Source organism: Fistularia commersonii, chromosome 16 (genome assembly GCF_037954325.1).
Source record: "Fistularia commersonii isolate RoL2024-O1a breed Wild chromosome 16, RoL_Fcom_v1.0, whole genome shotgun sequence".
In the NCBI taxonomy this organism is placed as follows: Eukaryota; Metazoa; Chordata; class Actinopteri; order Syngnathiformes; family Fistulariidae; genus Fistularia; species Fistularia commersonii.
Genome location: NC_141299.1, coordinates 17,238,921 through 17,261,032, shown reverse-complemented (window position 1 = coordinate 17,261,032; position 22,112 = coordinate 17,238,921). Strand labels below are relative to the sequence as shown.

At 41.5% G+C, this 22,112-nt stretch overlaps 1 protein-coding gene across 1 annotated transcript; it reads right to left on the bottom strand.

Annotated features, from left to right (window-relative positions):
- Positions 1-1,040: 1,040 nt before the first annotated feature.
- On the bottom strand, positions 1,041-22,112 carry rab3ab (RAB3A, member RAS oncogene family, b). Its single transcript, XM_086161802.1, has 5 exons — positions 22,039-22,112; positions 11,351-11,575; positions 3,902-4,020; positions 3,660-3,784; positions 1,041-2,451 (listed from the first exon to the last, which is right to left on the bottom strand). The coding sequence occupies exons 2-5, from the start codon at positions 11,573-11,575 to the stop codon at positions 2,261-2,263; spliced, it is 660 nt and encodes a 219-aa protein (XP_086017928.1). The 5' UTR covers positions 22,039-22,112; the 3' UTR covers positions 1,041-2,260.

Genomic DNA, 22,112 nt, shown 5'->3' with positions numbered 1-22,112 from the left:
TCAGAAATCTCATCCCAAAAGATAGATATGATTTTGCTGTGACAAAGCAAGGAATAAATACAGGGAACTCGATGTAAGCAACTTTCCTTTTTACTGTTTTACCACAAAGTACAGATAAAAACACCCACAGCAAAGTCTCTCACCTCGATGGTCCGAACTGAGGAGGATTTATAGAGGCAGTGATACAAGACCGAATAAAGTACATGTCATCGCGTGCTAGTAGAAAATGTAAGGTGGGCAACATCTACCGAGCTGAATGGCGGATTTCTATTTGTGTAAATACTGCAGTGTGTATTGCTCCGTGACTGAAGGTCACAATCATTCACAAGCAGGCCTTCGGATCGACGCAGATAAAGTACAACATACGCAGCTCAGGTTTTAAACCAGCCTCTCTAGTTTTCTTTTGCTTTTTTTTTTTGTTTGTTTTGCAAGCCTTACTCAATAACAGACAAGTAGGACCAACTTTAACAGATCTGGTTTGTATCGAGAGGAAGACGTGTCAGCTTAAAGTTCAGGAAAGACCCCGCAGAGAGGAAAACAGTCTTCATGGTTAGTTTGTTTTTTTCCTTTTTTTAATCATTATCGTGCAAATAATCCATCCCTCATATCTGGTAAGAAACGTCACGACTTTGGTGCAAGACTATGCCTCGATCACAGGCTGCATTTAGGGGTTTAAATGCATGTGACACAAATATGAAATTAAATATCGGTGACTCGGATCCACTGACACACTCAAATGATGATTTTTACTATCTCGACGATCTCGAACCTCGACGCTCTTTCCTGGATCTTCGGACAGAGGCAGGACATCACAAAAAAAAAAAAAAAAGTTAATTAAAAAAAATCAGCTCCCGGCTTCGTGATGATCTTATGGACATGTAACCCTGGGTGTTCACCGTGCAGGAGGCTTCTGCGACCCCAGTCAAATATGGTTTGTTTCTATGTGACCAAATCAGTCGCACTTCCTAGCGACGCATGCTTTTCGGTTAGTTTTGATTTGCCTTTTTGTTTCTTTAACGTATGTCGCGAGCGCGATGCTGTTTTTCTTTTTTTGTTTGTTTGTTTGTTCTCCCAGCAAGCATCATCTCATATTGAAATGTTAACACTTTAGCAGCGGCAGTGCTAAAGATCACACCGTGTGGGTTTTTTTCCAAACGTTGACTCACTCACACACACACACACACACACACACACACACACACACACACACACACACACACAAAGCGAAAGGTCTGGACTCGGGGGGAGGGTGGCGGCTCCGCTGCGTTCTTCATAGCGGGACGTTGGAAATCTCAGATTTTGCGAAATCTCAGCGGGAGACAAAAACCGACGGGAGGGAAACGAGGCGAGTGTAAACAATTCCACGCATCGTCCAAACAAACCACATGACACAAACCTCATATATTTGATATTATTCTCATAGAATGTCATACCTTTTAAAGTTCATCTCCAGAAATGCATACCTGTATATATTATATTTTGCACAATAATCGTATATACATTTAAAATCAATATAATAAATCTCTCTTTTTTTTTTTCCTATATATCTTGTTCATATCTTCCCCACCCTGTGTTAATGAAGAGAATAAAAGGGCCACACCAATAATAATAATAATAATCATAATATCATAAATGATAATACAAACTTTCCTGAAGTAATGCAAAAGCATAAAAAAGGCCAAACACAGAGGCTTAGGTATTGATAGTTGCAATATCAATATTCTACCGAGTGAGACAACAACTGGGACGGATGCATCGATTTGAATCTCTGCTGAATCCGCGAAGGACCGACTAAATAAGAATCATAACACGAGGGAATGGGACGCGTTTAAGCCGGACGCTTCATTTGTGGGAAACTATACAATTTCACCGTTGACTTCTCGGTCGCCGGATCCAAGTTTGACATCTTTTTCAAGACCGACTTGAAACTAAACCGCTGTAAACATCGGAAGGATTCGAATGGCACTGGAACTCCTTCTCGTAAAACATGCTGAGGAACGGGGGGAGGGGGGGGAATGACGGGGTCGCGGCGCGGGAACGCCTCGAGAACCCGAACGGCGCCGTTTCAGATTCTTCTCCGCCTGGTTCTTGTGACCATCAACCGCCGTTCCCTACTGAGATAGGAAGTAGCAGGAGAGTGAGCCAAATAGGTGACGGACCCGAAGTCCCTCTGGCGAAAGGAGGGCGGGGGAAAGAATGACGGATACAAGGTCGGGGGAGCGGCGGGACGGGTCGGGTCGGGGAGGAGGGCGGTTCGGGTCTAACATGCGCAGTCCTGGTGAGGCGGAGCGGGTTGCTCTGTCAGCTGCGGCCCCTGTTTGGCCCCCGTGACGGCGGGATCCCCGGCGTCCAGGCTCTCCGACATCTTTTCGCAGATGATGTCGACCAGACGCTCGAAGGTCTGCTTCACGTTGATGTTGTCTTTGGCGCTGGCCTCGAAGAACTCGAATCCTGGTCGGGAGAGGAGAGGAGCGCAAGACAGAGACGGGAGGGTTTAATGGAAATAATTCGAATCCGACGACGGAGACGCGGATTAGCATTAGCATACAAATTAGCATACAAAAGGTCACGACACCGTTAGGAGCTTTTTGCAGGACGTTTTCTCTGTGGAGGAACCAGGAACCGTGGAACTCAGTTCCTTAAACCATTTAAACCAGTGGTCCCTAAACTACTAACTACATTATGATTTTTTTTTCCACGATTTTTTTTTTAATCGTGACTTGTACATGCATAGAACGCAACATTCTATCCCACCCTTCTGCAGTCTGGGCCTCATCTGAAAGCCCAGATAAGCAACAAAAAAAAAATCCTGGACACACACCTGTCAAATAACACGGAATAATGGCGAAAAGATTATAAATAGATTCCGAATGCAGGGTGTTTAACCTGGTAGGTGGATTTAACTCGGTAGGTGTTGGTATCAGTTGGGTTTCATAGTGAATTTGATATGAGAGCTGCAAACTATTGTTTCTACAAGGAAGTCTGTTTTTCTGTGAAAAACCTGAAAAGCGTTATTTAGTTATTAGTTATTTCATAAAAAGTGTTATTTATTTCATTAATGATGTTATTATTTATTTTCAGATTTTTTTTTTCCTGTCAAGATCCCAGAAAGGGTTCATTTTGATGAAATTTATGTGTGGCTTTCTGGAAAACAATAAATGTTTACGTTTCGACACCTCTGCGATCGTCACAGTTTTTTTTGTGTTACAAACTGAGAAGGGAGAAGTTATTTAGCCCTCGCAGGAAAAAGTTTAGGAAATAATATGATGTAGCTGCTTTGTAATCGGTGGAACTCATAAGCGACGCCAATTACCGCGAGACTTCCTTCGGACGATTGAAAAAAAAACAAAACAATTGTGTTTCTGCTGTTTTCTTGCGATAAAGTTGAAGCGATGAAGAGCCTTGGTGCTCGTGAGAATGCCTTTCTTAGAACTCAGCAGCCCGAAAACAGCTAATGTCTGTCAAAATAGCTGCCATTTTCCCCCCAATCTTGTCAAACCTAGCAAGGTGTTAGCATTTCACAGCTCCCACAATGACCCGAATTGTCACAAGACGACGGGTAAAGTCCGAGTCGGTCGTTTGGTGGATCGTGTCGCCGGTGTAAACAAAAACAAAAAAACGCATGACTTATGAGCGCATCGGGCGAAGCGTTGACTCACCGAGATGTTCGGAGAGCTGCCGGCCTCTGTCCGCACTCACCATACGCTCGTCGTCCATGTCGCACTTGTTTCCGACCAACAGCACTTGGGCGTTGTCCCACGAGTACGTCTTAATCTGTGTTGACCTGGAAACCAGCAAACCCATCAGGCAAAAGGGCGACAACACGACAACGCACTTCATCGCTTCACGCTCTGCTGTTGATATCCGATGTTGATATCCTCAACTGTTTGCCGTCACGTACCAGTCCTGGACAGCGTTGAAGGAGTCCTCGTTGGTGATGTCGTACATGAGGATGAACCCCATGGCTCCCCGGTAGTAAGCCGTGGTGATGGTGCGGTAACGCTCCTGGCCTGCGGTGTCCTACATAAAAACAGACAAAAAAAGAAAAAGCTGGTTGGATAAGCCGTGTTATTTTTCAAGTGTTTCCGTCAATGTTTTCCGACCTTTTTTGAGCCACGGGACGTATTTTACACGGGAAAATCATACGTCAAAACCGTTTTGAATGAAACTGTAGCGTTGGGACGTTTCTTTAACGGCGCCAGGGACCAGCATGTCTTCTACGACGATTCTCCAGGACGGTGGTATTCTGTTTGGATTCAGCCATGAGTTCAGCAACTTTAGCTAGCGAGCTTTCAGAGCTTTCTCGCTCGTCTTGGTGGTTTTCTGCAACAACTGTTTTCTTCTCGAAGTGAACGGTGTTTAGTTTGGAGACGGCTTCTTGTCTCGGCAATCCGGCTTTAACTTCTTCACTCCAAGACGTTTCAGCCCTCATCCCAGAGGCTTCTTCGGTTCTAGCGACCTTTTGGGAGTTTTGAAACGTCTTCGAGTGAAGAAGTCAGCTTGCCAAGACGAGAAGATTTTAACCAGAATTCCCCGTGACCTGGATGACCGAGCACCTCCGCAGACATTCGGAGATGGCGTCCGCTTGAAACCGCGACACTCTCGGACAGCGTTTCCCCGGTAAAAGTGAATCCAAACGTGATGTAATTTTAATCATATTGTCTTGAGCTCACCTTTTCCACTTTCTCCTGACCACTACTTGGGCCTTCATCTGGGTCAGAGCCAGCGGGTCCTAATTTTTGGACCAATCCGGTGACAGTGGTCATTTTTCTACGGCACGCTAATGTTCCGCTGCACAGCCTTTGGGAAACACTGGTTTAGATTGTACAAGCCAACGGAGTGATGTAGGCGCGCATTGCCAATGATAAAATTTAGCCGAGCGATCCGACAATTTCGACGCGCTCCCCTGCAGGTGAGAGCTGACCGGGAAGTGTCACGGCGCACGATCTGATACGTCGGCAAGGTCGTTGGGGTCGGAGATCAAAAATCAAACAGTGTCATTACAAGATTAACTGTCGTGAACAGAGCTGCGAGAGTGAATTTCAAATATGAAATAACCTTGCAGGGGAATATCTTATGACTTCAACTTCAACAGACATATTCTACACCAGAGGGGGTCAAACTCATTTTCACCGAGGGCCACGTCAGCGCATGTAACGCTAACAGTACAAGTGGAACTCCTCCTTAATGTTAAATAACTCTGAATGTGTGATTCATTCAAATCCAAAATGTTACATATGTATTTGCCTAAACCAGGGGTCGGCAACCCGTAACACCCAAAGAGCCATTTGGACCCGGTTTCCTCGGAAAAGAAAACACTGGGAGCCGCAATTACCTTTTGACGTCTAAAATAAAGGTACCACTGCATATATTGCTTTTTATGACCTTTACACTTTGTATAAACAAGTGTGTGGTGTGTTGCTTCTGAAATTCACAAAGTATTACAGAGAAAATTAAATTTTATTTATGTAATGAACTCATTTTGGGCTTTCAGAGCGTGTAGCGGAGCCTTGATGTGAATTTTAAAAATAAATCGGGAAGAAATCACTGTGTCAGTAAACGATAAAAAATAAATATTTGCAAAATATCTTCATAAATATTTCTTTTACCCGGTTTATGGGACTTCTGCTCCTGAACTTCTGCGCACAGCATCTGCAAATCTGGACTTTACGACGTTGCAACGTTATTTTGAGCGGAGAAAAATGATAAATATAATTTTATTTAATATTTCAAGATCACAATAATCTTCCAACTTAGAACTAAAAGTAAAAAAAAAGGAATTAACACGAAAAAAATACACTTCAATTGAATATTTCTAATTTATTTTCCCAAGCCACTCGGAGCCGCAGTGTAAAGATGGAAGAGGAGCCGCGGGTTGCCGACCCCTGGACTAGATGTTAAAAAAATGATGTTTACTCATTGAGTTTGCCTCTTAATTCTTGGACAATTTGTAGTTTTCCCGGAAGGCTAACTTTAGCATACTTAGCCACGTGTCTGGTCGTAGATTGGACTCTTTGACAAACGACGCTGCCTCCGAACACAAAAGACACACTGCTTTTTCTTTGAAGCGCAAACACGTACTGGCCTTCCCTTCTTTCTTGGAACAGCCTTCCATCTGCAGAAACTTTTCTCTTCCTGGACATTTGGATTTCTCAATTCTACTTGTTGACGGGTTAAAAGCGCGGATACGCTGGGATCTAATGGCGGGATGCCGTCACTTGGCGGGTAACAAGATCGGCATGAATTATGGGAAATGTCGTTTATGGTCAACGTGCACGTTTGAGTTATTTATTTTCAGACAATCAGACTTTTTAGGCTTGCGGGCCACATAAAATGACACGACGGGCCACATTTAGCCCGCGGGCCTTGAGTTTGACACGTGTTCTACAAGGTCAAATGCTTCAATACTAAACTGTCTTGGTTATAAAAACGTCCAAAGCCGCCTTGCACGCCACAATATGGCCTCAAATGTGGAAAAATGTTTAGCTTAGTTTTGTTCGTTCACCTCATTTCAATTTGTTGACTCAAGCACATCCATAAATACGTGACAATACAGACAGATAAGATATAGAATGAATAAACAAGAATCCCCTCAACAATTCATTTTCCTGACCCTTACATCAACCCATTTTGGAAATTAAGAAAATAATAAAAATATGTATTTTAAACACACCACAGGCAGTTAACAAGCGCCCCGACTTATTTTCGTGGCGGGCCACATTTTGCCCGCAGGCCTTGAGTTTGACACATGTGGACTGGAAAATAATAAAAATATGTATATTACACACACAATAGGCAGTTTACAAGCGCTCCCACTTGTTTATAATTCAGTTTTACATGAATTGTCTCATTATTTTTTAATGAGTTTTCTAATCTGTTTTTTCATTTCTCACTGGCTCGTACCTGAAACATCTCACAAACACCGGAGGCATATTATTACTTACTTTTTATGCGTTATTCTAGCAGTTTTACAGGATAATCTTTGTTAAAACGATGTCGGTTGCTTTTCAAATGTGCCGGCGGGCGTCATGACACGCTCTGCCAAACCGGTGACCTTGCCTGTTCCTCTTGGTCTCCTTCGGGCCGGATCTGGGCCGGGGTGAACGTCTTCAACCCCTCTGGTCCAACATCACGGCTCTCAGAGGTCAGCTCCTTTTATAATGACTAATATTACATTTGGGTTATTTGACTTAAAAACACCGACATCTTGCTTTGCAATTAAACATTGCACTTATGAAACGCATCTTATTTGCATGAAGGTGCTCTTTTTTTGCTCTACATTGGAAATATGTTGATTTTGCCGCAGAATTACGTTCGAAAGATGACATTTTTCACACATGAGATCCTTTTTTAAAGGATTCACTCGTCGACGTGACTATAAATAGTATCATTAGTCTATGAAATTGGTCTATGTGAACCTCTATATCATGTTGTATCCTAATTAAACTTGAAGAAAATAAATATAGATCAACTTGAAGCAAAAAAAAACCTTTAAGTGTGTAACAGAAAACATTTAAAGTGCATCGATTTGCTGAAATAAAAAAAAAACAACTTATTTACGCTATTAACATTTTTTGACTGACTGAACCGTATGATACTGAAAAATGAAATTAAATGAAATCAATAAATAAAAATAATGATAAATTCAAATTGATCAGCAACATTAACTCAGGACACTGAAAGAAAAGAAAAAAGGAAAAGAAAATGAAAAGGAAAAAACTGATCAAATTGCATCAAAGAATAACTATAAGTCTGTAACAGAAAAAAATTACAGCGCATCGATTTGCCTGAAATTTAAAACAATTTAATCCTTATTTAAACTATTTTTTGACTGAACCATTTGATACTGAAAAAAATAATAAAAATAAAATCAATAAATAGAAATAACGATAAATTCAAATTGACCAGCTACATTAACTCAGGACACTTAAAGAAAAGAAAACAGAAAAAAGGAAAAAGAAAAAAAGGTAAAAAGGAAAAAAAAATGGATCAACTTGCAACAAATAACTATAAGTCTGTAACAGGAAAGATTTAAAGTGCATCCATTTGCCTGAAACAATCTAATCCTGATTTAAACTAAAAACATTTTTTGACTGAACCATTTGATCCCGCAAAATAAAATGAAATCAAATCAATAAATAAAAATAATAATAATAATAATTTAACTTGATCAGCGCCATTAACTTCGTGGTCATCACAGTGAAGCCAAGCGCTAAATTCTTTTCGTCATATTTCCTCATCTTAGCTTTCGGGTGACTTTCGCTCATCACTCACCGCCTTTCTTATCGTTCCTGCTAAATATTTTTCCATGTTGTCTCTTGAGGGTTTGTTCTCTGCACTTCATATCTCCTGCTCTGTGCTGTGTGTGTGTGTGTGTGTGTGTGTGTGTGTGTGCATGCTTGGCGCGAAACACAAAAACCTACACTATAGAGCTAATACTCTGCGCACACTCGAATTCTATTCCAAATCTTGTTGTCGTGGCAAATGGATTTTTATTTTTTGGAATTTCTTCCCTTAAAGATGAGCGTCGGTTCACGGGATCCAACAGGTTTTGTCTCATTTGTTTCCCTTTACCTTTTCACATTCCAGATACGACCCCCTTACGCTTCGTTTCTGCAGATCCGCCCTTCCGTTCACACGACAAGAAACGTAAACCCGCCCGAAACCCCCGCAGTTATAATAACTTAAGAATTATTGCGCAGTCGGCTGCCGTCCATCAGCGGTTCAGTGTGTTGCTCAACAACACTTGGAGACGAGAATCTAACCAGGGATTTCTAAAATCCTTTGGAACCCCACAGCCATCGGACCGGCCTAAATATACTGTTCAAAAAATAAAGGGAAGGCTAGAATAACACATCCTGGATCTGAATGAAATGAAATATTCTTATGAAATACTTTGTTCTTTACGTCGTTGAATGAGCCGACAGTCCAGGCTGATACGACTTTGGCTACTTTTCACTTTTGCTGAACGGCTGAAACGCCTTTGCTGAAGTTTCTTTTGAAAAAGAATCGACTAAAAAGTAAAAATACAAATTTCCTGAATTTGTTGCGCTCGCCTTGTCGGCACATTATTCTAACGGAACTTGAACGAGTGATATTTTTGAAGGGAATGTCTATAAAAGATGTTTTGTATGTACAGTTTTTCCCATCTCAATACAGATCATTTCAGTTATAGTATAATAGTATATAGTAAATTATCACTAGTACTTGGTACGAGTACATACAATTTACTGAAACATTATTTATCAATATTGTCTTTCTTTTATATATGGATTACAGAGATCCATACACTGCTCCAAAAAATAAAGGGAACACTAAGAATAACACATCCTAGATGTGAATGAATGAAATATTCTCATGAAATACTTTGTTCTTTACATCGCTGAATGTGCCGACAACAAAATCCAACCAAAATGATCGATGGAAATGAAATGTATGAACCCATGGAGGCCTGGGCTCCAAATAAAAGTGTAAAAACACACTCCAGGTTGACGTAATGTCTTTAAAACAAGTCAAAATGGACAAGTGGACAGTTTGATTTCATGCAAGTGAGACTGACTTGGAGTTACATTGTGTTGTTTGAATGTTCCCTTTATTTTTTTTGAGCAGTATATATATATATTATATCATATTCGGAAACTCCCCTTGAAACGTCTTAAAAAGTGAAGCAACTCAAGACCAGAACATTTCCACAAGAATCCACCGAGACGTGGATGACGGAGAACCTCCACAAACACGCTTTATAGCAGCACGGCAAAAAGAAGCATGTTCCCCGGGGTCACGCGTGCACGCCGCTACGCCTCGGGTTCACCGAAAGGCCGACGCGGTCGTACGGCGAGCGTCAAAATGAAACAAGGTTAACCGCCTCTTGTGAAACGCGTTCTTTCGGTTTCGCTTGAGTCATCGGTGCGGCTGCGTGGGGGGTTGGGCACTGCATGCGCGGCTAATAAGATGCTATCGGTGGGGGAGGGGGAATGCAGCGCGCCGTCATCCTCTGATTGGTTCATTCCGGCCTCCTTACGATCGGCACTGGGAGAGTCATCACTCGCTATCGGAGGGGATTTCGACGATGCACGGAAACGCTCGTCATGATCCGCAACGTCTACTTTTCTGCTGCTCGTCGCTTCCTCTTCCCGGGAATCAACACGCAAGCAATGCGACGCAATCAACAAACTGATTTTGTCCAAACTAGATGAAAATGTGGGTGTTAAATGCTCGTAAACGGAGACTCGTCCAAAGGGGTCCGGGTTTTACGTGGACAGGCAAGGCGTGTGAAAGGATATGATCTGACATAAAAAGGTTTCTAAGCAACCGGATGCCTGATGTCAAAGCCACGTAACCGTCGGTCGAGACGAAATGGCTCTTTTCTCCAGAGGGTTCACAGAAAAAGCATCATCAAGTGAAGAGATACCGCAGAAGTGCAATGCAGACAGTACTCGCTGATTCATTATCTAACTTGCTTATCCTGCACTCGGGGTCATGGGCGGGCCGGAGCCCATTCCTGGATTCGATCGCTTCGGAATTGCCCGACCTTTCATTACGACGTCCAGCTTTTTTTGAAAATGGCCTTGACAATAAATCTGCAACCACATCTAGTTTTCTCTTCTTTCATCCATCACCAGTTGACAAATTAGCTAATATATCAGCACTACTATATTTGTGTTTGTGCAGCTCCCTATGGCCTGCTAGTTCTGGCTAGTACACTCTCTGATTATCCAATCAAAGGGCGTGTGATGCACTGACGTTACCGTAGCCTTCTAGAAGGCCTTGGTGTCACAACTCAAAGTCTGATTGGTTGAAGTAACAGTTTCGTTAACACTTATTTTTTTCTAGAGCGCCATTGAATCTGGTTCTGAAGGCCTACAGGCAGATTTCTTTGACTTTGACCCTAATCTGGCAACAAATAATGGCTTATATGTGATTGGTTAAATGCCTTAATATGAACATACATGTCTGGAAGCATTTCATAAACATACATGTCTGGAGACATACATGTCACACACATGAGAGGGAGCGCACAGAATATTTGGATTATTTAATAAGTATTCATGGACGAAATACAATTAAAATCAGTCTGTGTTCCAGATATTTTTTCAGGCCAGCAGAGAAGGCCTTGCAGGCCCTGATGGCAAACCACTGGTAAAAACTGGCAATTGCAAGTTCAGATGAGTTGCATCGATGTGAGTTATGACTACGTAATATCATCCGATCAATGAAGCCGACCCGAAACTGGAGTTCTGACTCCAATAAAACTCCCTCGGATTCTTATTACTCCAACTTCCTTGTTGCTCTGACAAGAAAACACGCTCACGCTTCATTCCTACCCAGTGAAACTCGATAGATATCTTACCCAGATCTGCAATTTGATCCTCTTGTCGTTCCTGTAGATGGTCTTCACCTTGAAGTCGATGCCCACCGTACTGACGAAAGCGGGCGTGAAGGAGTCGTCAGCGTAACGGAATAAAAAGGACGTTTTGCCCACGCTGCTGTTGCCGATGATCAGAATCTTAAACATGTAGTCGAAGTTCTGGTCCGAGGACTCCTTCTGCCCATAGGTTGCTGTTGCCGACGCCATCTGTGGACAGATGTGAAGAAAACTTTGATTTAAAGAGTACCAAACGTTACCGTGGGACTGTTGACGTCTTTAAGGATACCCGATCTCGATGATGGATACGTTCGAGTGTGGTATGAACCTCCTGTGTCCGAATCGGACGGTTGGACCTTGTTGCTGTGAGGCGGAAGCGCTAACCGCTAAAGTAGTAATCTCTCGTGTTTTTTTTTTTTTTTCTAATAATTCTTATTTTACCAGTTAAAATCGCCTCCCTCTCTCCAGAGACGGCTGTGACCTCCAGCCCTTCATTGTCACTTTGTATTGTTTCACTGCTACTTGTGAGATTCTTAGACTGGGTTATGTTGTAAAAGAAACTATTTCATATCGGTCAGTTTGGGCAATGAGTGAACAATCCCGTCATTAGGATGGCACAGAATTCTAACCATCATGAATGTTTTTAATCCGGTCCCATTCACATACCACTTTATATCCTCGGCACAGGAAACCTAAAAGCATAATTTTGCCACGAAAAGGCCTTCGTGCTTACAAACGCGGCACGATGCCTTCATGAAAAGGGGCAACTTTTGGAATACAACAAAGGTGACCCATTAAACTGGTCATTTAACAGGTGACTAGACAATTGTCACAATTTACATTTGCATTGCGATACAACTTGCAACCGATGGGTGTCGATATAAACACGAAGATGTTCCGTCGAGCTACATTAGCTACGAGGAAGGTACATGTAAGATTGATCACGGGTGAAATTATCTACATTGAAGATGTCAGTTTACCTTCAGATATTTCTGAATATGAAGAGAGAAGCCTCTCTAACCATCGCCCGGATGACGAAAGCACGTACGTATGTGCAACCCTGTGCAGGTGACGCGATGTCGAAAGCGCGTATGTACAAACCCTCCTGGAACCCAAGGGGGATGCAGTGAAGCGCCTGTTTTGGGGCAAAAAAAAAAACAACCTGAAAATCTGAAAAACTCTAAATACAAGATTGAAAATCGTCCCAAAAAGTCCCAAAAAGGGGCAATTCCCCACTGCACGCTGACTTGACATTACTTTCAGAGGCAGCTACACTGGTCAGAACCACGGTAGACTGGGTTTTTACAAGCTTGGTGATGCGTCTTATCATCCACTTGCGGTATTTGGTCCATCTTGTTGAACCCAACTTATCCCTTGCCGCCGTCCATCTCAACATCATCACCCACAACCCGCTGCATTTCCGTCACCTCTGACGACCCTTCCGCAACAATCAGCCTCATCTGTTGCAAAAGTTGGTGCAGCGAGAAAACACTCAAACCATCAGAGGAAAAACAGAAAAAAAAACAAAAACGCTGCTATCTCCAGAGGAGGACCAGACTTCAGCTCACATGGCTCAGACTCTCGGCGGACCACCGGCTCTATATTTAGACCGTTATCTTAATGTGACTGCGGCGAAACTCTAGAGCTCTCTGGGAATAAAGGACAAACAAAACAACTGCGCCCTCGTATCGGCTTACATGAAGGAACAGAGCGACGCCTCCTGAATAATGGAGGAGCGCCGACCCTTCCCCGACGTCCTGTGTGAGGGACGCCGTCCAGCGGCGATGGATCCCAGGAAAGATTTAGGGCTGCGGCCTTGTTGACGGTTCTTACGGGTTGAATGACGAAGGCAACAGTGAGATGATAATAATAATAATACATAAGATTTGTAGAGGCCTTTTCATGGCACAGTCCAGGGACAAGCTGGAGAAGCTGCTTCGGTGTGCAGCCGAGTTTCATAGCCGAGCGGTGAGGAGGCAAGTGCCGGAGCTGGATGTCGGAGATGGTTGCTGGTGGAGGGAGAGATGGTGGAGCAGGAGGAGCAAGCAGGTTTCGGCCGATGGAAATGCTGTCTTGCTAGGCGTCGTCGAGATCCGGAGTTTCGAGAGGCTAGTCGGCTAGCTAGCCAGTCAGCCTGCTCAGGTCGCCGTCGGGATGCTGAGTTTTGAGAGGCTAGCTCGCCAGCCAGCCTGCTCAGCTCGCTGGCTAGCTCGCCAGCCAGCCTGCTCAGGTCACCGTCGGGATGCGAAGTTTCAAGAGGCTAGCTCGCCAGCCAGCTGGCTCAGCTCGCCGGCTATCTAGCCAGCCAGCCTGCTCAGGTGGCCGTTGGGAACCAGAGTTTCGAGAGGCTAGCTACCCAGCCAGCTCGCTCAGGTCGCCAGCTAGCTAGCCAGCCAGCCTGCTCAGGTGGCTGGCTAGCTAGCCAGCCAGCGTACTCAGGTAATCGTCGGGATCCGGAGTTTCGAGAGGCTAGCCGGCTAGCCAGCCAGCCAGCCTACTCGGGTCGGCTAGCTTCACCTGGCGGTTTGGAGCGACACCGGGAGCTTGCCGGGGATTGTCCAGGTGAGCCGTACCCAGGCAGCAGTGGCGGTTACTCCCGATGGTTCTGATGGTTGCACCCTTCAACCAGTCCAGCGTCCGGCAGGTGGTAAGTCCAGCAGCAGAACACATACAGCCCCAGGGAGATGTCACGGTTGTGAGATCCAGGTGGATTGGTGGAGAAACCGAAACAGTAACGGTAGCTATAGAGCGATTTGTCTTTGGTTTAGTTGGTTGTTTGGAGAGCGGGAAGCGGCAGCCAAACGCGCCAGCGTCCTCCCGCCCGCCATCTTGAAAGATGCATCAATACCTGTTTGCTTCTTTGTCCTGATGTTGAGGCTTTGCTGGAAGGGGGGATGGTGGAAGGGGGATGGTGCCGGCTTGTTCTTGCCCTTTTAGTCCCAGCGAAAGGAACTCTGAAAGCTTCAGCATCGCAAGACATTTTGGACAATTCCATGCTCCCAAATTTGCGGTAACAGTTTGGAGCTGGACCCTTCCCTTTCCAAGCAAGCTCCATAAAGACATTCCCAAACTCAACCCCATAGAGAGCGGCGACTGAGAGCCAGGGCTTCCTGTCCAACATCAGCATGTGACCTCTGGAGGACCTAAAATTGCCATCAACACCCTCCTGAACCTTGTGGACGGCCTTTCCAGAAGAGCTGAAGCTGTTCCGGCTGCAAATGGTGGACCCACGACATATTGAATGGGATGTCAGAAGTTCATATGCGAGTCAAGGCAGGTACGCAAATACTTTTGGCCAAATAGTGTGTATCTTGGACCTCCAGGGAGGTCAGTATGGGTGTCCGGATCCGCTGGACACACAACAAACCCACTGTCAGTGGCACACGGAGTGCAGCCGACCAATCAGCTTGCTTGATAGGAGCCTGTCGGTTGTACGATATCGTTTGTCGACGAAAGGATAGTGTGACAGCGTGACCGTGGCTGCAGGAAGGGGGTCACGCTTGAACACAACACCGCTTTTTGGTGTGCGGCTAATTGGAAACCGCTCGTGTTACTCGTGTGGAAACCGGTACTCGACTCCGAGCTGAGCGGCTGACGGAACGACAATTTGACATTATTTTTCTCCTCTACAGCGGGATGTGGGAGCCAGGGTTGGTTCAACAGCTTCAATTTTTTTGACAATTTCTGACAAGAGGCTGGTAAAACAAGGTTAAAAAAAAACGGTGACTATTTAAAGCTCTTGTCAAACGCTCTCACATACGTAGGCCGTTTTAAGCGCTCGTCGCGGGTTTCGGAGCGCCGGGCTTTTCCGCGGCCTTCCCTCTGCGTCTCGGAGATAATCCGAGGAGACGGGAGTTGGCTTAACCTTCGCTCAACGCTGGTTTGATCCGGGAGCGAGCGGGCAGGCCGAAGCCGCTGCGCTAAACCCCACGCTCATTAACAAATGTTCATTATGCAAAAGTCTCTCAGCCCGCAGGATGCGGTGGACTCCTTCTGCTTGGATGATGAGGAGGAAATGGGGTGAGTTGTGGTGTTTCAGACCGCCATCGTGAAAAAAAACGCATACGTTTTCATTTCATCACATATTCTAGCGCATTCACACCCCATTGGCGGCAAAGCTGCCGTGCAAGGATCTAACCAGGGTTCACTTTTGCACGAGGAAACTTGCAAGGACATGCAAACAGGAGGCTCCACCTATGTAATAACTTGATTTGATAATTTGTGGAATTACATCACTGGACTTCCCAAAGCGCTGGCCAATAAAACGCACCGGCGTGCTCGGAATGTGACGTTTCCAACATTTTTATAAACACTTCAAATTTTCAGACATTTCTTAGTCAGACAAGAAGTAGTGCTTCGACTGTACGTTTTAAAATCACCTGAATAATTTGTGAAAAAAAAAAAAAAAAACTAAACTAAATAATTGGAAATCTGTAGCAGTTTAATAGTAATGTCAAAAATTCCCCTGAAAATTACAATATTACATCAAAATAATCAAGAAACTACCAAAAAAAAAAAGAATTTCAAAATTATCAGTTTGTTCTTAGTAACTTATCCATCTCATGCTGTGCATGCAGTAAAACAGAGTTTGCATTATATATACATAGTGTTAATTAAATATGAAATATGATTATATAAGTCTGTGTGCCCATATATACTATATATATATATATATATATATATGTATAATATTATATATATCAATATATATATTTAAAAGGTCTGATTGTCTTAAAATAAATAAGTCAAACGCGCACATTGACCCATGGATGGAGAACTTTACACAAAGTTTCTTCAAAAGTTTCTTCTTATTCTTCTTCTGCTTAAAATACAAATTCAAAAGAAAGAATAAAAGTAAAACAATAAACGTGACAACGTGGTAAAAATTAAAAAAATTAAAACGACAGAGCAGTCAGATGGACCAGATGTGACACAAATAGGCTGCTACCGCATCAAAATAAAGACAAATACATCTTTAAAACTGAATTTAGCAACACTTTCTTTGACGTTTAAATAAATTTAATTATTCTAAATTCTTTTTGCAGCTCGCGAGCCGAATCAGTGAATGACTTCCCCTCCATCATTTACGCGCTCAAGAATCAAGACTCAAGATTTTCAATTGTTATTTTAAAGACACGGTAAAATTTTGCAATGTGAGCACATTTTTATATAAACAAAAATAAAAATACAAATAGACGCCTCCCTGGAATTCAATGCAGAATTCAAGAGTCGTTAACAATTAAAAAAAAAAAAAAGAACCCCGAAAGTACCGCGAGCGGAGAAAGATCTTTCACGAGAATAATAATGCTGCGATAAAAAGATCGATATTTGTGAAGCTTATCTCTGGAGAGGCCGCGTTCGGTGACATGTATTTATTTGTCGCCGCAGGGAACGCATCCCTCGTCCTTTCTGAGGAGAAGGTTACTGATGGAGGGGGGCAAGGTTTCCATCTACCCTGGCAAAGACTCGCTCTTTCAGGAGCCTGAGAGATAACATTCTAAATACACTGCTCAAAAAAATAAAGGGAACGCTTAAAAAACACATCCTAGATCTAAATGAAGGAAATGTTCTTATGAAATACTTTGCTCTTTACACAGTTGAATGTGCTGACAACAAAATCACACAAAAATGATCCATGGAAATCAATTGTATCAACCCATGGAGGTCTGGATTAGGAATCACACTCCAAATTAAAGTGTAAAAACAAACTCCAGGCTGATCCAACTTTGATTTAATGTCCTTAAAACAAGTCAAAATGAATGTGTGTTGCTTCCTGAGTGGACACTAGGATTTCACACAAGTGTGATTGACTTGGAGTTACATTGTGTTGTTCAAGTGTTCCCTTTATTTTTTTGAGCAGTATATAAAAACGCCAGGAGAATAAAATGAAGAAAACAAAAATTTGCTGGAATGCTCGGCCCCTTGGACCGTGCCATAAAAAAAAAAAAAAAAAAAAGAAAATCAATACGGTTGGGGGAGTTATGGCTATTTTCGTTTAAAGGTCAGGGGTCATTTGACCTGTGACCCCTGTGACTTTTTTCCACGTAGGCTGCTGAGATAACGGGTCGGGGTCGGAATCTGAAAAAAAAAAAAAAAGAAGGCGAAACAGGCGTCCCTTCAGCTGACAGGGAGACGAACCGCAGGCAGGTGATAACGTGACCTCCGACACGAGCGTCACCGTGCACGCCGGAGGAGATTAAAGAGTCGCCGACTTTAAGAACAAGAGTTGCTTTGCGAAGAGAGCAAGACAGAAACGCAAATCATCATGTCTTCTTACGAAATCCGCTTCGGAGCGACGAGCGCGGACACAAAACGACGTATGTAAACTCACTTTCCAGCTTATAGTGAGCATTCAAGTCGGAGGGGACTTGACGTCTCGGGTCTGACGCCGTGGAGCCATTTTTAAAAAGAATCAATCGCCAGTTTGCTCCACAAAAATAAAGGGAACAATTAAACAATACAATGTTACTGCAAGTCGATCGCACTTGTGTGAAATCGAAGTGTCCACGGATTGATTTGGACTTGTTTTAAGGACGTTACATCAACGTTGGATCAGCCGGGAGTGTGTTTTCACATCCACGGGTTCATACATTTCATTTCCATTGATCATTTTGGTGTTTTAAGTACATTCCACTTTGTAAACAACAAAGTATTTCATAAGACTATTTCATCCATTCAGATTCTAGGAAGTGTTATTTTAGCGTTCGCTTTATTTTTTTCAGCGGCGCCCATATCAGCGTCACTGGTTATTGTTCCGGAGCACCGGATGACATCCGAGAGAAATTGATTTATTCGACATTTATTGTTACGACAGCGGTTCCCATAAAGTTATCATGCGTAAAGAAGCGGCGCACGGTTCTTTAGCCTTCACCGACCGAGAAGATGTCTCCTGCAGATTGCAGTGCTCTGCAGCCACAGTCCTCCTAGGCTTCCTGAGGACCCCCCCCCCCCCCAACACACACACACACACACACACACACTTTTCCTTTTTTTTTCCCGCCCTCTCTGCCAATCGCACGCCTCCTTTTCGAGGAAGCGCGTGGATGCAGATGAGAGGAGTAGGGCGGCTAAATATAGCATCTCTTCATCCTTTTCTTTGCCACGGCAAACAGTGCAGCGGAGAGGCGAGCAGTCACGATGCGGGGGACGCTTCCCGTCGCTGCAGGTGAATTCAGGACGGGGATGGAAATAGCTCAGTCAAAAAGAAATAAGGAAATCTTCACTGCTTGAATATCTGCCTTTTTCATTTGATGTCTATTTGTTTATTTCCCATTTTTAAAATGGATTTTTATCCATGATAATTCATATTATTAATGTTGATTAAGTAACTCAGCGCTGAAAGATATGTTAACATAATATTATCATATTTTTTTTCCCAAATATTAAAAATCAAATGATCCATATAGAAATGTAGGAATTTTCACTGCTTGAATATTTGCCTTTTTCATTTGATGTCTCATGTTTATTTGTTTATTTCTTATTTTTAAAATGGATTTTTATCCATGATAATTCATATTCTTACTGCTGATTACATTTTAAATAATTCAAAATTACAGCTGTACGTAAGGTTAACATATTATCATTATAGAATTTTTGTCCCAAAATAAAAATCAAATGACCTATATAGAAATGTAAGAATTTTCACTGCTTGAATAGTTGCCTTTTTCATTTGATGTCTCATGTTTATTTGTTTATTTCCCATTTTTAAAATGTATTTTATCCATGATAATTCATATTCTTAATTTTGATTAAGTAACTCAGGGCTGAACGATATGTTAACATAATATTATCATAATTGTATCATTTTTTTCCCCAATATTAAAGATCAAATGATCCATATAGAAATGTAAGAATTTTCACTGCTTGAATATTTGCCTTTTTCATTTGATGTCTCATGTTTATTTGTTTATTTCTTATTTTTAAAATGGATTTTTATCCATGATAATTCATATTCTTACTGTTGATTACATTTTAAATCATTATAAATTACAGCTGTACAATATGTTAACATAACATTATTATAGAATTTTTGTCCCAAAATAAAAAACAAATGATCTATAAAAAAATGTAGGAATCTTCACTGCTTGAATATTTGCCTTTTTCATTTGATGTCTTATGTCTATTTGTTTATTTCCCATTTTTAAAATGGATTTTTATCCATGATAATTCATATTCTTAATGTTGATTAATTTAACTCAGGGCTGAACGATATGTCAAGATAATATTATTATACAAGTTTTTCCCCAATATCAAAAATCAAAGGATCTGTATAGAAACGTAGGAATCTTCACTGTTTGAATATTTGCCTTTTTCATTTGATGTCTCATGTTTATTTGTTTATTTCCCATTTTTAAAATGGATTTTTATCCATGTTATTTCATATTCTTAATGTTGATTAAGTAACTCGAATAAACGATATTTACATAATATTATCATAATTATATCATTTTTTCCCGAATATTAAAAATCAAATGATCCATATAGAAATGTAAGAATTTTCACTGCTTGAATATTTGCCTTTTTCATTTGATGTCTCATGTTTATTTGTTTATTTCCCATTTTTAAAATGGATTTTTATCCATGTTATTTCATATTCTTAATGTTGATTAAGTAACTCGAATAAACGATATTTACATAATATTACCATAATTATATCATTTTTTCCCGAATATTAAAAATCAAATGATCCATATAGAAATGTAAGAATTTTCACTGCTTGAATATTTGCCTTTTTCATTTGATGTCTAATGTTTATTTGTTTATTTCCCATTTCTAAAATGGATTTTATCCATGATAATTCATATTCTTAATTTTGATCAAGTAAACTCAGGGCTGAACGATATGTTAATATAATATTTTTATTATCACTATACAAGTTTTTCCCCAATATTAAAAATCAAATGATCTATTAAAACATCTAGGAATCTTCACTGTTTGAATATTTGCCTTTTTCATTTGATGTCTCAGCTTTATTTGTGTATTTCCCCTTTTAACATAGATGATATCCACATTAATTAGTATTCTTAATGTTGATTACATTTTAAATCATTAAAAATTACAGCTGAACGATATGTTAACATATTATTATTATAGAATTTTTGTCTCCAAATCTTACTTATTTTTAGGGAATTTCTTGCAGATTTTCAGGCCTCGCCTTGCGGATATTAAGACTCAAAAAGAAATACTAACTCAGGGTATCTGGTCGTAGCCGGCTGTGGTTTTTATCACAGGGATTGGGGAGGCAGGAGGGGGTTCTGAGATGGAAATAAGCAGATGTGCCTCCGTTGCCTTCGGGTCTGACTGACAGTTTCAGTCCTGTCAGCAGAGAAAGTGCAGATGCAAACTGCAGACTTCTTTAGACTTATTTAAATGAGAATTTAAAACCCTCCTGGTCTGCGTCGCACTTAACCTAATTGTTTTTAATCAGATGGCTGAATCAGCGCTTGAGTTGCGGTAGATAGTAAAAGCCGCATCCTTTCTTGGCATAAACTACAGTTTATCATTTTTGCACTTACAGGACTGTCTCAGAAAATTAGAATATTGTGATAAAGTTCTTTATCTTCTGTAATGCAATTAAAAAAACAAAAAATTACTTTTTTGTGATATTCTAATGTTTTGAGATAGGATTTTTGAGTTTTCTTAAGATGTAAGCCATGTTCAGCAATATTAAAATAATAAAAGGCTTGCAATATATCAGGTATTTGTAATGAATCCACAATGTCTGACATTTTTGTTTTTGTAATTGCATTACAGAAGATAAAGAACTTTATCACAATAATCTAATTTTCCGAGACAGTTCTGCGTACATGAATGTGCATTAGGAAAAAAATAAGCAATAAGCAAAGAATTAAAAGCATAACTATTAATCTTTTCAGAGGCTTTCAATGAATTCACACTCAAACACAAATTTTTGATTTTTTTCCTCCAATCTGGTGTCCTGTCTATCTTTACACACACACACACACACACACACACACACACACACACACACACACACACACACACACACACACACACACACACACAGACACACAGACAGATAGACAGATAGATAGATGTTGTAATTATGGGAAATACATTGGCATATAAATGGCACCAGTCGAGCTTTGATTGGTCGAACCAGCGTGACTAATTGCGCTCGTATGGCTCAGTTCTGTCCATCCGATGGAGGAGATGCCCTCAACATTGCAATATTGCCAAAAACACCACGACCGTGTTATGAGATTGACAATCACAATGAAAAAAAATGAATGTCTGTACAGCGCATTTGCATGTGTAAGATAATATATGTGTGACAGAATGAATCTATGCAAAAGAAAAGGTTAAATTTGCTTTTCTGATCCATTTGGATCCGACGGTGAAACGCCTTTTCCCGCAGGACGGGGCCCTGAGTCACACCAGAGATTCACTCCACCATCACCTCTAACGTTTTCCCCACTCGACCTCAAACCAACATATAAAACAGCTTTTCACACTGAAAAGCAGCCGTTCTGATAAAACCATCTCATAGTGAGGATGCATTTTAATCTGAAATAAGACCGCCTGGTTCATATTTATCGCTGTTAATTGCTTTTTTTTCCAAGGCTGCTTGCAGCATTTCAATAGCACATAAAATTATGTTGATTTTCAGAAATACGGAGGATAAAAATGAATGAAATAGGATGAAATCAAACCTTTTTTGATTTTCTTTCCGGCAGCTATCCAACGCGTCCAGCACCCGCAGAAACAACACTACTGTCAAGCTGAA

Coding starts and splice junctions, on each gene's coding strand:
- rab3ab (XM_086161802.1), bottom strand. CDS start 11,575: ATGGCGTCGGCAACAGCAACCTATGGGCAGAAGGAGTCCTCGGACCAG. Junction 4,021..11,350: donor GGATCAAATTGCAGATCTGG/GTAAGATATCTA, acceptor GTTTTTATGTAG/GACACCGCAGGCCAGGAGCG. Junction 2,452..3,659: donor GCAGCTCTCCGAACATCTCG/GTGAGTCAACGC, acceptor TCTCCCGACCAG/GATTCGAGTTCTTCGAGGCC.